The 14,300-nt window shown below is 40.8% G+C and overlaps 2 protein-coding genes across 3 annotated transcripts; one reads left to right on the top strand and one right to left on the bottom strand.

Annotated features, from left to right (window-relative positions):
* Nucleotides 1-849: 849 nt before the first annotated feature.
* Nucleotides 850-4,360, bottom strand: cenpo (centromere protein O). Its single transcript, XM_070842893.1, has 6 exons — nucleotides 4,240-4,360; nucleotides 3,928-4,079; nucleotides 3,124-3,277; nucleotides 2,720-2,991; nucleotides 1,705-1,864; nucleotides 850-1,054 (listed from the first exon to the last, which is right to left on the bottom strand). The coding sequence occupies exons 1-6, from the start codon at nucleotides 4,259-4,261 to the stop codon at nucleotides 945-947; spliced, it is 870 nt and encodes a 289-aa protein (XP_070698994.1). The 5' UTR covers nucleotides 4,262-4,360; the 3' UTR covers nucleotides 850-944.
* Nucleotides 4,361-4,433: 73 nt separating this feature from the next.
* On the top strand, nucleotides 4,434-14,215 carry slc5a6b (solute carrier family 5 member 6). 2 transcript variants are annotated; one of them, XM_070842014.1, is made up of 17 exons: nucleotides 4,434-4,469; nucleotides 4,633-4,687; nucleotides 6,099-6,564; nucleotides 6,668-6,733; nucleotides 7,145-7,196; nucleotides 7,285-7,352; nucleotides 7,854-8,008; nucleotides 8,705-8,845; nucleotides 9,395-9,524; nucleotides 9,829-9,917; nucleotides 11,030-11,142; nucleotides 11,226-11,296; nucleotides 11,395-11,481; nucleotides 12,363-12,535; nucleotides 12,612-12,718; nucleotides 12,803-12,924; nucleotides 13,209-14,215. In XM_070842014.1, the coding sequence occupies exons 3-17, from the start codon at nucleotides 6,217-6,219 to the stop codon at nucleotides 13,353-13,355; spliced, it is 1,869 nt and encodes a 622-aa protein (XP_070698115.1). In that variant the 5' UTR covers nucleotides 4,434-4,469; nucleotides 4,633-4,687; nucleotides 6,099-6,216; the 3' UTR covers nucleotides 13,356-14,215. The 2 variants fall into 2 exon arrangements, with proteins under 2 accessions (XP_070698115.1, XP_070698114.1); XM_070842013.1 differs by lacking the exon at nucleotides 4,434-4,469 and having other exon boundaries at nucleotides 4,572-4,687.
* The last annotated feature ends 85 nt before the right edge of the window (nucleotides 14,216-14,300 follow it).

The raw sequence follows: 14,300 nt of genomic DNA, 5'->3' as shown, positions 1-14,300 counted from the left end.
TGTGACAGAAGACAATGACCAACAGTTCCATCCGCCGTTCCTCTAAGATAATAGCCTATTATATTACAACTGCTGAGACAGCCATAGCAGCACACACACCTGTCTAAAACACAGCTCTGCGCACATCAGGTGAGAAAAATGACGTTCTTTACTTTAACTCCTTTTCTTTTTTCAAAGTGACTGAATAAGGGAAAGAAAATGACTCAAAAACACACATTTCTCCCTCTAGTACACAATGGATCAAAGTTTGAGAAGAACTGATGTGCTGCAGAGAGAGCTGAGAGTGTTGAACCAAAAGGAGGACAGGAATCTCCAGCATAAACTCAGCATGTTGGAGAAACAGTACAGGTACACTCGCAAAATGCTCCAAAAAAGAAGAGACTCACTGAAGAACGAACACAGAAGAGTCATGATGTTGAAAGTCTGCGAGCCCAAAGCCACAGTCAACATCGCTATGGAGGAAATTAGAGAACTCAATAATGCAGAGAGGCACTTTAGAGGTCTTCAAACATCTGGCGGCAGAACGTTGTCACGCTGTGATGTGCTCGAATACAACCACGGATCTGCACCGGGGGAGCAGAGTCGGTCGATTTCAGCACCACCAGCACCAGTAAAAGCCACCAGATCAGTGAGACACAGGGGCAACATCCAGAGCAGCCTGTCTCTCATGCAGATGAAAAACATCGCAACTATTGACTCAATATCGGAAAAAGAGCTGGCCAGAAAACAGCAGAGAGCCCGAGAGGAAATGGAGAGGCTGAGGCAGTTTCAGAGGGAAACTTTACACAAGAGGGTCACGACATTTGTAGAAAAGCTGAAGGAAAAAACCAACATGCAACCTGTGGAATCTCCATAGAGGAACTTGAGTTTCTACTCTCAAGTTTAACTAACAGCGTTTTATTATAAAGGTTATTGTACATATTTTTTCAATATTTCTGAATAAATTACATAATATTCCCCATCTTCCTCATGGTTGTCAAAGCTTTGTGCACAGGAGTCTCCATGAGTAGGCTGCAGTTCTTCTTCCACTCAGGAGAATTAGGAAGCTCCTGGTCTGCAAAAAAGGTAAATACGACAGGAGAATGTTCATAGAACAGGCATCACCATAGGCCTTATCTTAAGTTTGATGTTTCTTGTACAGACGCAACACATTTTGATGTATTATTTCAAAGCATTCCTTCCCTGTATGGCTCGACATGTCAATATATCATTTGACATTATTAGGAAATAACTTATTGAAAAAACTAACAGGGTTTTAATTCATCCTCTTAGAAGGCAACAAAAGTTAGTTTCAGATGGTTACACACTATTGAAATCAGAATATTATACTCCATTTCTACCAAAAGATCCCCCTAAATCCTACAGACTGATGTGTAAATCTGATGAAGGGCAGCAAGGATCGTTTTCATGATTGCTTTTACTCCCAACGTTTCACTCTTCAGATTTAAACCTGGACTCATTAGACTATAAACAAAATTGCTGATTTGCTGATATTTCATTTACAATGATGACAATCCTCATATTTGAGTGGCTGGAACCAGAGACTATCTGGTAATTCTGCTTGACAAACCGCTTCAATGATATATTCAATGTTATAAAACTTGTTGCTGATTAATTTCAGGCCAGAGGGCTAATGGATTAGGACAGTTATGGATTATATTGGTACAGATACAGATACATGGCTCTGCACTGTAAAAATCCTACCTTCACTTTCAAAGTGGACTCGTGTGGGGAGACATTTGCTGTGGTCGGTGTAGTCCAGCGTGCAGAGAACGGCCGTCTTCTCTCTTGGCACCGTGAGCATCATCACCAATAGTGAACACAAAACGTTACTCTCCATCACTTCCACAGACTTATGGAGCTCCTGTAAACAAGGAGGTGGACACGGTCAGCAAGTTATTCTACCAGAACCAATAATAAATGCTCCTATCATTATAGAAGAGATTATCAATTATATATTATCAGAGAGATTATCAGAGCCTTGAATATTATCCAAAAAAATAATTTCATTTCTCGCTTGTTTTTTTTTTTTTTTTTTTTTTAAAATTGTGCAAAAATCAGCATTTTTTTTAATGTTCAGCATCATAACATGGCCAGTGGTGGCTTATCACAGATCTATTAATATCATAAACAGTACGGTTGTTTGAAAGAAATTGCAGCAGATAAATGTTTTATAGGCTATGTTTTATGTATATTTGACTCTTTGTCTTCTTTTACTGTTAACCAAAGCAACACTTTTAGTGTATTGTATTTCATGATTAAATCAATTAATCCCTTACCAAATGCCCATTGCAATTTCTCAGTCAGAAATACAAAACCCAGATATTTAGTTAGCTGCCACAGATTACTAAGAAAACCACGAAATATTAACATTTGGAAAGACAGAACTAGTGACATGTTGGTATTTTTTCATAAACAACTACTTTCACAGTTGGTTAATTAATATCAGCTTGATACTTATCTGAAGAAAAATGTATAACGTATAAGTAACAAAATCCACACTGGGTTAGGCCCCTTTTATTGTTGTAATAAATTAAAAATATGTAAACTAACAGCTGATGCAGTACCATTTAAACAATGTTAAATGTAATTTGGGCTACTTTCTATGCTTTTCTTGACACAAACCCACTTCAGTCTATTTGTTTTATATTCAAGGTTGAGGTCACACCAGGACCTTCACAACCGCACAAAAATAAATAAATAAAATAAAGTCTGGCACCTTCACAAGCTTCAACTGCTGCTTGCGGCCGGTGAAGGCGTTGAGATGTTGGCTGAGAGTTTCCAGAAAAGTCCTCGTGTCCGTCTGCATGTTGCTCTGTTCAACCAGGCTGTTCAAGGGGATGAATGGGGGAATGTTATGACGAATAATCCTCAGCTTTGGCTTCAGGTCCATCTCCAGGTTGTAGGTTTCTAAGTAGACGTCGTCATAGGCTGTGGCAAGAGACACACACACTCCTTTACCTTGATGCGTCTTTATGACGTTGTACCCACCTGGTGAGAGATCAGTGAGAGAGGGTGAAAAGAGAGGATTAAGATACATTGATAAAGAATCTGAGATGTATATGAGGACAGCACTGTCAAATTTATAATAAATGTGTGAATAAAACAACTTATAGTGGATACCGATGATGCGATGAGCATGCAGAAGATCTTCCACTTGTGTATGTCTGGCCATCAGCCGCAGTAGTTGTGAGTTCTCTGAGTCTTCATCCATTTCCTCCTCTTCTTCTTCGTGTGTACGCCGTCCGTCCAGAGATGCCCTCATTTTCTGGAGATTCTGTTGCAGGACGAGAAACCAGCACCAACAAATCAGTCAAGTGCAACTTCATAAACAAATCATACACAGGGTGAGTTTTTCAGGTCAGTCAGCTGCTTCAGCACTTTTGAAACACTACTCCTGGAGGCAGGGATTTGAAACATTAGTAAGGCTGGCTAGTGATGTTTGGTGAGGTTGAGGGGTCTGGGCTCTGTGCAGACTAGACAGGTTCTTCAACACCAAACCAGGTGTTGACCTGGTTTTGAGTACAAGGGCAACATAACTGTAACAGCAAACTTTCCCCACTGAGGGATCAATAAACGTTATGTTAACATCACGGTGAAGCAGAAATACTCCTGCATTCAATACATTAAGTAAAATTAGAAAATCAGAAACATTTACTCAAAGTATCAAAAGTTAAAGTGCTCATTGTGCAGTCAAATGTTTTACTGTTATACATGATGTTTTATAGGTTAATGTTATCATGACATCATGTGTGTGTTACATTTTACAAATTTTTACTAACCCTATTTTGTGAATATTTGCACTTTTTCTGCTTTATAATTCAACTGCTGCACAATAATTTCATTCAGGATAAATAAAGCACTATCTTATCCTACTTTAAACTTTAGCTAGGCACACATAACCTGTTTAAGTCAGACTTTTCCCACCTTGTGTGTCTCTATCTCCGCCTTCAGCTGGTCTCTCTGCGTCCTCAGCGCTTCGACTTTAGCCTTCAGCTCCTTCACTCGACTCGGCTGCTGAGGTTGAGTCTTGCGGCTTCTCGCCTGAGCTTCAAGCAGAGTCAAATGACTCAAAACACCTGCGGATTGAACGAGAAAGTGAATGTGAATGAATGTGGCCATTAACTGAGGTGAAAGATGTAGCTAACCGCTGTTAGCATTAGCTAACAACAACAAACTCCTTTACAAGCTAGCTAGCAGTGAATAGCAAGTGAGCCAGCCTTCAACGGCCTGAGTTACCTTTCGTAGTCGCTCCCTCCATGTTTCCTACGTGTTTCTTTCTTTATTTTGTGCTTACTAAACGATGTCAGATTCTCAAATAAAAAATATTCGCCACAAGTGACGGATATTTTGATTTTGGCGGCGGATGCGTCATCACGTTTGGCCACGCCCACAGCGCCAACCCCGGAAGCTGAGTCAAAACAATTTGTGATCACATGGACCATGAACCAGGGGAGATTAGCCATGTGGTAGGTTAATCTAACACTTTTTGCACATATATGCACAGATAAAACCATGAGATTTCATCGTCTAGTAGTGCACCCTTCGTGTTTTTCCAGCGTCCTTGTTTTTAGGCATATCGACATTCAAACAAGTTGTTTTTAACTAACGCAGCGCTCTTCAATGTGTCAGTAAACAGCATGGAGTCATTGACAGTGAGCCTCACCCCAGATAACCGCGTGTAAAGGTCGGTCAGTAATGTCATTTCCTGTGTCCATATCCTTCTCACTACATTTCATCCTCAGACCTATGATATTATTGTTTTCCTGTTTGTTTCCCCACATATTCATATCATATCGAAGTAAGCAGCTGTTGTCAGAGATTTGAGTCATTGGGTGATTAATTTCCCTACACAGTCCACATTTGAATGAGAACCATTAGTTATTTATAATTAAGAAAGTTGCATTGTCTTCAAAGTTACTTTAATATTCTCACATTACCAGCTTCTGTAGTACTAATCAGATCAGTTTATAGAGACCTTATTGTACTTTGTGTTCAGTTTTATATCACTGTAAACCGAGCATCTTGGGGTTTGGGGCTGTTGATCATATAACAAGACATTTAACAGTCCAAACCCCAAAGATATTCAGTTTATTTTCACACAAAACAAAGAAATGCAGCAAATCCTCTCACGTGAGAAGCAGCTTCTCACGTGTTGCAAATGTTTTGGCATTTTTTCTTGAAAAATTACTCAAAGAAGAATATAATAACAGTCTGTGAGCATCATTTTTATTTTTATTCATTTTCTCTGTTTGTGGACGAATGTCTCTATTCATTCCCTGTTCATAGGAACTATGTGTGAACATTTATAGGATGCTGAAATTCATGGGCCGCCCTTTTAAGGCATTTATTCCTGTGCTGTGTCTCCAATCATGGGACTGTGCTGTACAAATGCACTTGTTACAAGGAAATAAAAAGAATGACTCAAAAGTAAAATCATGCAACTATCAAAATAGCTGCTGATTAAATGTATTTCAATTGATTAAGGGACTGTTTGTTTCAGCTCGAATTATTTGTGTCCTCTTGGATTTATGATGTGATTAAATAAAACATTTCATACAAACATAATTTGTATAAAAATTATTCTGAATAATTTTCCCTGTCTCCACATGGCTGGCAGTATTGGTTGTTTTTGACCTTCAAAACCCACAAAGGCAGCAGGCGGCTCCTCCTCTTTGGACCTCCCATTTCCAAACCAGTAGTCCATATTTTTGGATCAGCACAAGCAGGGGAAAGTTGACACAGAGGTTGTGTGTCCTCGCTTTGTCAACACCAGTTTGTCCAGTCTCACTCCACAGACTGCAGCATGTCTCATGTTTCTCTGCTGCACTTTTCAGCTTAGGTGACGGTAGTGATTTCACCTTCTGTCTGTCTGTTTGGGAAGGAAGAGAAATCTGTAAAAAAAAAAAAAACAGCTCAGATGAATCCAGGGCATGAGGAGGGTACAGTGGCTGTGTAGGTAGCAAAGTGCTTTGTTTATGATAAAAAGTAGTAGAGTTACACATCAGGCTGCAGCTTTGGATGATTGTGACTAAACGTCAGAAAAGTGTACCCTCTCACACACAGACTTATGCTTAATCAGTGTTTTTAATTTCAAGGCTGCTGAACTCTCCTGACTGATGGGTGTGGACAAAGACGTGTCCCCTCTGTCTGAATGTGCGACTGCAGGAAAACCGAATCTTCTCCAGCTGCAGCTGAGATTTAAAGACAATCAAGATGGACCCGTACGACCAGAAGCACTTCACGGTTGTGGACTATGTGATATTTGGGGTCCTGCTCGCTGCCTCTATGGGCATCGGGCTGTACCACGCTCTCTCAGGTGGCCGTCAGCGCACCACGCAGGAGTTCTTGATGGCAGACCGGAGCATGCACTGTCTTCCTGTTTCTTTGTCGCTCATCGCCTCATTCCAGTCCGCTGTGGCGATCATAGGCGTGCCAGCAGAAATCTACACTCACGGTACTCAGTACTGGTTCATCGGCTGTGCCTACATTCTGGGCCTCTTCATTCCTGCTCATGTTTTCATTCCTGTGTTGTACAGACTGCGGCTCTCCAGCGCTTACCAGGTATGATAGAGAGGTTTGACTTTTACGGTCGGATTGAAATGAGTTCATATTGATGGTGTGTATCCTCTGTGACCCACAGTTCTCATGTTGTTTTGTCTCACAGTATCTTGAACTGCGCTTCAACAAAGCTGTGCGAATCTGTGCAACTTTGACCTTCATCTTCCAGACGGTGCGTGCAACACTTCACATAATAAAGTAGGGATGCACCAATTAGACTTTACTCTCCCAGTAAAATGTTGTTTGATGACAGAAACACAGAATTTTGACATTGAAGAAGAAACTATTTTTTACTGAAGGTCCTGTCTCCTTTTACTCTCAGCTTAATGGAAGGTGGACATTTTGCCAAAAATATGGTTTCAATCTTTTAATTTAAACCTCAGCAAGAAAGCAAATAAGGGCATTTCCCAAAATGTCAAACTTTTTCTTTAATAAGGTCATTATCACCTTGGTACTGATCCAGTGGGTAAGATAAGTGCATTCCCATAAAAAGAGATGCATCTATTTATTGCCTTCAAGATCGTAGTTATATGCACCTTTTATGATGTGGATAGTCTCTGATTTGTCTTTCACTGGGCTACAGGTTATCTATATGGGAGTCTGCGTGTATACTCCTGCCTTTGCACTAAATGCAGGTACGAAAAGTTTGTATATTTTAATCTGACTTGGTGATTTTGAAGAGGTGAGATGTGTGGTTCATTGTGTCACTATGTTTTCTTTCAGTTACTGGATTTGAAGTATGGGGAGCAGTGCTGGCCACTGGACTAGTGTGCACACTGTACACAACAATGGTGAGTTACTTAAGGTCAAGTCAAGTCTAGTCAAATTTTATTTATATGCGACCCAAAATCAAAAATGACAATTTTCCTCACCAGAGGAAGGTTTCCTCTCCCGGGACAGACAGACACGCAGTAGAAGTCACGTGTGCAGAACAGACCAACAAAATCATCAAATTTTGTTATGACAAATTTGCTGATACATATGGATTATGAAATATATGAAAGGTGATTTTCATACAGCTTAACTGAACATTTAAATGTTTTTAATGTTCTTTTTGGATTTCTGACCCTTTATCAAAAATGAAATGCAGCATATTTAATCTAAGAAAAGTGTTAGTCTTAGAAAAAAACGTTACAAATCACTTGTAGAAAAGTCTGTATCTTATAATGCATTAATATAAGAGTACATATAAAGGCTATGACTGCTCACTGAGTCACATATCAAGTATTTGAATAAAGAATACATTAGCATGTATCAGACTCATTGCTGTTTGTCTTGTCTGCTCCTGACAGGGTGGTTTGAAGGCTGTCATCTGGACAGACGTCTTTCAGACTGTTGTGATGTTTGCAGGGCAGCTGGCTGTCATTGTGGTGGGAGTGCAGCAAACCGGTGGAGTGTCTGAAGTCTGGAGGAAAGTCTGGGAAGGAAACCGCATCTCTGCTCTCGAGTGAGTCCGTAATGCAGTTTGGTAGAGAGCGACCAGTGTAAGGAGCGGATGGGGAAATCTGTACACGAATCTGTCACGACGATGTATTTTTTTTAAAGCTGGAATCAGTTCTGCAAATGCCTGATTCCTGACCTAATTCATTGGAAAGCAGATTTTCTTTCGGTCTCATGTAGATTACAACCCTTTAGGTGTCGTATGGAAACCTCCACTTATTCTATCTGTCAAAAAAATGTAATCAAATTTGGCTGAATTTGCTGTGCTAACTGCAAGGAAGTATTGACAAATGCATTTAATCAATTGTAAAAAACAAAACAAAAAAACCCTGCAAGGTTATTTGAGTTATGCTCAAAGCAGCTAACGACAATTTTTACCAGTGAGGAACTAAATCAGTGGAACCAGTTATACAGGTTCAATTGTTCAGACAGTTGGGTCAGGATGACTCATCCTAAAAGGTGTGTGTGTGTGTGTGTGTGTGTGTGTGTGTGTGTGTGTGTATATATATATATATATATATTTTTTTTTTTCTAGGTATATTCATCACAGTCCACTTATTTCTTTGCACCTATGTGGAGATAAATTCTTGTGCACATGTTTAATTTATTACACTTTAGATTACAGTGATTGTAATTAAAGTGGTGGTTTGTTTTTAAGTATTAAAGTGTTGCCTCTGTACTGTATCCTTTCTCTTGTGTTCAGCCTAAACCCAGATCCTACAGAGAGACACACCTTCTGGACTCTGGGGGTTGGTGGCGTCTTCCTCATGCTGTCCCTGTACGGAGTGAACCAGGCTCAGGTCCAACGTTATCTCAGCTCTCGCACAGAGAAAGAAGCTGTCAGGTACACAGACTGTAAAGATTTCCACAGTTTGGTTTTCACATTGACTGGAAATGCACTAAAATGTGAAGGAAAATAAATTAATCTCTTAAATCTTCTGTCAGCTTTCAGGATAGAAAATTAGAATACAAATGATTGTGTATTGCGAATAAGAACTAGTTCTAAATGTACCTGTGGATGTCAACAATGTCACCATTAGTTTTTCCACTAGAGAGCACTGACACACAGACAGACACACAAGGTCAGTCTGTCAGTCGGTTGGTCTACCAGTTTGGTCCAGACTGATAGCAGCTAAAAGCAGATAATTATCAATAACATGGCGATCCCTTGAGCGACTTAACATTGTCATTATGGCCATGTTAAAATTAGCGTATAGCTCAAAGCATGTGTCTGAGTACCATGGCTCTAAATTCTTTGTCTTGTTCAACTGTAAAATATCAAATTTTTAGTACATATCACAGTCACAATTCTTTTAAAAATGAATTAAAAGCATCCCTATCAAAAGATGACGCTGGAAATGACTACTTCCACTACGTTTCTGCCTCTCTGCAGGTCTTGCTACATGGTGTTTCCCTCCCTGCAGCTGGCTTTGGCTTTAAGCTGTGTGATGGGACTGGTCATGTTTGCACGTTACTGTGGAAAGGATCACTCAGACAAGCTGGCCACCTCGTCAAGGGATGCTGTGAGTTTCCGTGTTACTTGCCCTTTTTTATCAGCTGAATCATCTGCTTCACATTTGGGGAAAAATTTTAATTCTCTTGATTTCAAGAGATTAGCTTCTAAGTTTAGTTCAGGCAGAGTTATGTAGAATCCTCCAGCGCTCATAGATTTAACAGAAACGCCACTGCAGTACAAGTATTTGCATGCTTGAAAGCTGGGGCTCGTTATGCAAATTTGCTGTCTGTGTGGGACTTTACAGTGAAAAGATTAACATTTCTGGTGGCTAATATGCAAACCAAACTGAAGGTTGGAACATGTTTCCACAGATGGTGATATACTTTGTGATGGATATGCTGCAAGGTCTGCCTGGACTGCCTGGACTGTTTGTTGCGTGTTTATTCAGCGCAGCGCTCAGGTACGAGACTTTCCCCACCGTCAGCCCATAACTCTGTCAGTCCCAGCAAGATCACAAGTGAGACTTGTACATATATATGTCGACACATCAATACCCTGTGGTGGATAAAGTAACAAAAACAGTACTTAAGCAAAAGAATTGTCACTTTATAATTATACTGACTCAAGTGGAAGTAAGTCCTCAAAAAGACAACATGAGGAGGAGGAGAAATTAGCTTGTGCTGAATAATTTCATGGTCAATTATGGCCTGTTATTTCTGTATAACAGACTGTTGTTATAGGTGCAGTTCTGATAGCGGAAGCAATGAAATCATTTTAAAATCATAACAGTTTACAGTCAGTATTTTGTATCAAATTCAACTGTGAAATGTGATGATTTGGTAGTTTAGTAATTTATATATAATATATAATATAGTATTTCCTCTGCCGGGGTTCCAAGCGAGCTGAGTCGAGCTGTGAATGTGACGTCAACATACTGCAGGCCACTGATTGGCCAGGGAGCGGAGTCATGAGAGCGACTCGTTCACAAGAATCAAACCCGCCGTTTTTAAAACCCCGGAAACAGAGACCGGGCGTTTTTATTATTTCTGTGAACGAGGTAAACGGATACACGCAAACCAAACGCTCCAAGTCCTTAGTTGTGTTTGTTTGTGCCATATACAAATTACACTACCGGAGTTTCGGCCCGCCTTGCCATGACAACCCTGCCCGCTACTGTAATGGAAACACAACCGAGTCGAGTCGAGTCGAGTAGGGCCAAGTAGTGCTAGTGGAAACGCGCCATTGGTGTTACCAGGAGCTGTTCATTAGTTAGTGAGGAAAAAACAATGGCATGGTGGATTGGCGGTTTTCAGCGGTGGGGACAGTCGGCCTGCTTAAGGGCTGGAGGAGGTCGCATGATCAACAGATCCCCTTATGACATCACAAAGGGAGCGAAATCTACATGGTGTGTTTTCACACACAGTTACTGAAAGATGGAGCAGGAGACAAAGAGTTTACAATCACATAGTTCACATAGTTTGGTAGGCTCTAGGCACACATTTATGTTTGCATCATATGGGACCTTTAAAGATGGCTGTAACCGTATGTATGTTGTTTGCTTTTCCTGTGCAGCACCATCTCTTCTGCTTTTAACTCTTTGGCCACTGTAACAATGGAAGACCTCATCAAACCAAATTTCCCCGCCATGACAGAGGCAAGAGCAACCCTGCTGTCCAAAGCCTTAGGTTAGCTCTCTGAAACCAGAAATGTAGTAATCCCCGAAACAGAGCTGCATACTTGTGACACATTTGTCTCTTGTCTCAACAAGCTATGTCCTATGGGCTGCTGTGTCTGGCCATGGCCTATCTGACCCACCTGATGGGTGATTCAGTTCTGCAGGTAAGCTCACAGGTTGTGTGATCAAATAATCAACATTTCTTGCTAAACCATGATTTCTCGCTAAATTTGCATTGACTGTTGTTACATCTAAACTTCAGGTAGCTTTGAAAATCTTCGGTATGGTTGGGGGTCCTATTCTCGGTCTGTTTTGTCTCGGGATGTTCTTCCCGTGGGCCAACTCCACTGTAAGTTGAACCTCATCAGTGACATCTCTCGTGTAACTAGTCATGAGATAATACACAGTATAACATGTTGCTCTACTACTGCTGTGCTTATTTTGGTCAAAACAATCATGATCTCAATTATTATCTTTCTCAATACATCTAACTATCAGGCTTTTCCTTCTCAACTGGTTTGTTTTAAGTTTGTTTTAGAGACTCGAGGATTGGTTCAGTATTTCACAAGAAATTAGCCAAAATTACTTTACATTACAAAAAAGGCTTAATGCCTGACACACACATGGAAACGTTGTCAGTAATAAAAGCATTTTGTGGCAGGCATTACATCTTTTATATCTTGTTTGCCATGAGTCTGTAGTTCTGGGACATGTTAATCATTAAGCACATATTTTCATACTTAGCTCAGAATATTTGCCTTTCAAAATTAGTTGTTGACCCTGAACACTGCCCTGCTATCCTGTATTTGTGCTCGAGCTGTTCCTTGTGCCAGAGTCCAGTTGAAAGGGTCAACAACTGGTACTGGTTGCCTCTCCTGTGCGTCATTTACCTTGCGAGGCCACTCGAATCACGACATCACGGTCACATGTGAACTCCAAATTATGCACTTGTTGCCGAACCACAGTGGTTCGGACCACTCAGCGTCCTATGAGGAAGCCATAGGTGGGGTTTAGCTGTGATGCACAAATGCTGCCAAAGCATCAGTTACATCCGAACTAGAGAACACTACAGTGGAAACCAGGCCTGCTTCATAATAACAATAATTCCTAATTTAAACAACAAGCATGTAGGTAATAAAGAAAAGCTTGTTATTGTGTCCTTTTCACAATACAGTCAGTCAAGCTGTGTTTATTGCCTGTGTTAAGTATTTGGTTTCCTGTTGCAACCAGGGAGCGGTGGCAGGCCTGGGGGCAGGTCTGACTATGTCTTTCTGGATCGGCATCGGGAGCATCGTCACCCACAGCTCCAGCACGAGGCTGCTGCCGGCCGACTGCAGGGCCGTCCCGCTCTCGGAGAACATGACTGCTGCCATTCAGACCGCACTCAGCAACGTTACTCTGAGGTATCACTGACGGCACGCTGTGTTCTGTTTTTACTGTGCCCGTTTCTCAAGTTAATCGTCTCCCGTTGTTCTTCAGCCGGCCTTCCGGACTGAGGAGGTTTTATTCATTGTCCTACATGTGGTACAGTGCGTTCAACTGCTTCACGGTCATTCTTATAGGCCTGATCATCAGCTTTCTCACAGGTAGGCGTGTTCTTCCATGTACACGTGCTCTGTATAATCCTGAGCCTTTCAAAAAACTTTTAAATACACGGGTTTTTTATTTAGGCCCTATGAAAGAAGAAGATGTGACACCAGGCACAATCTATCCCTTGTTGGGGAAACTGCTTTGTTTTATACCTGAACACCTCAAAAAGAAGCTCTGCTGTGTCACTCCTCTGGGGCAGACGGTAAGTAAAATTATGACGTTTAACTACAGAGATGCATTTGAAACTCCCTAAAACATGATTCCCACCAAAAAATACATTCAATATATAATCATGTTAGTAGCTATGTTGAGATGTGTAATGGAGAATATGATAGACACTACACCTGCCTCACAGAGCTGCTAGCATGGCCGTAGTCCTCTGTTTTAAGTCCACAGCGACCTGCACTGCTCAGGTTTAAAAAATACATAATATCTTCCGTCCTTCTATTTGTACCTTTTTAATTGTCTTTTTAATTATTCGTATAGCTTTCAGAACAAGAAAGGCGGCATCACCACCACAAAGACAGCAACGGGCTGGCCTTCCCAGCAGAGGATGGACCGTCACAGGGAGAGACAGACAGTTTTCTTCCTGAGGCTCACACACCCTATGTGGAGCATGAAACAGCGGTGTGATGCCACAGTTTCACCTCTGGCTGGAAAACGGTTCAAAAGACTTTACAAAAAGCACTTAGACTGAAAAATACACATGTATTTCTTATTTTGTTGTGTTTGCTTCATGATGGACGTAATTTAAATTTGCACTGTGCTGCATCAAAGCTAAACAAAGTTCAGTCAGCAGTTCAGATTGTGTTTTGTTTGTCTTTTTCAAAGGATCACAGCTATTTTTAAACCTGGGCCTGTTTTTTTTTTCATATTTGGGGGTTTTAATGAATGAGGTACAAAAGCCTTTTGGAACTGGTCCAGTAGATCGCCTCAGCCGGCAGCAGAGGATGGGCAGGGAATAAGCTATAATGGCTGTAATGTAATCCTTTGTGGCAATGCGCCAGATCAGAGTACATCCACTACAGGTGCTTGTTTTTGCCTCTGATGGGCTCAGGTTGTTATTCAAAGTGTCTGACAACATTACAGAAAGGATCCCTACAGAGACGGAGCTGAAAGATCATTCTTGTTTACCGAGCCTGTTATGGGAACCCAAGTTTGATCTACACACAGTGTTTGTCAGCTTCAGGTCATCACTGGGTCACATTCAGTTGACTATGTGCGTGTGTAAAAAAAAAAAAAAAAAAGACACCCTGCATTGTACTGTTTTCTGAAAATTACTGGGTGTCCATTGAATTTTAGAGGAACTGAAATGCTTTACACTGGTACAGAGTGTTGTTTAGCTCAATGCAGCTGTATGAATGGTCCTGTGTCACACTGTGGTGAGTTCATAGTGCCTCACTTCTTAAGAATGTATGAGTGAATTTTATTTCTACTGCACATGAATCACAGAAAAACCCTTTTTCTAAGAAGGATTAAATATTTTGTAGATATACTTTTGCATTGTTTTGTCTTACTTGAATTTTCCGACTGTTGACTTTATAGAAACTGACTTTTGGTACTGATGCTGATTTGTGG

The sequence above is a fragment of the Pempheris klunzingeri genome, chromosome 13 (assembly GCF_042242105.1).
Source record: "Pempheris klunzingeri isolate RE-2024b chromosome 13, fPemKlu1.hap1, whole genome shotgun sequence".
Lineage (NCBI taxonomy): Eukaryota > Metazoa > Chordata > Actinopteri > Acropomatiformes > Pempheridae > Pempheris > Pempheris klunzingeri.
Note: the sequence above shows the minus strand (reverse complement) of the source record. Positions and strands in the feature narration are given on the sequence as shown.

Coding starts and splice junctions, on each gene's coding strand:
- slc5a6b (XM_070842014.1), top strand. CDS start 6,217: ATGGACCCGTACGACCAGAAGCACTTCACGGTTGTGGACTATGTGATA. Junction 6,565..6,667: donor GGCTCTCCAGCGCTTACCAG/GTATGATAGAGA, acceptor TTTGTCTCACAG/TATCTTGAACTGCGCTTCAA. Junction 6,734..7,144: donor TGACCTTCATCTTCCAGACG/GTGCGTGCAACA, acceptor ACTGGGCTACAG/GTTATCTATATGGGAGTCTG.
- cenpo (XM_070842893.1), bottom strand. CDS start 4,261: ATGGAGGGAGCGACTACGAAAG. Junction 3,278..3,927: donor CGGAGATAGAGACACACAAG/GTGGGAAAAGTC, acceptor GTCCTGCAACAG/AATCTCCAGAAAATGAGGGC. Junction 1,055..1,704: donor AGTCCACTTTGAAAGTGAAG/GTAGGATTTTTA, acceptor CCTTTTTTGCAG/ACCAGGAGCTTCCTAATTCT.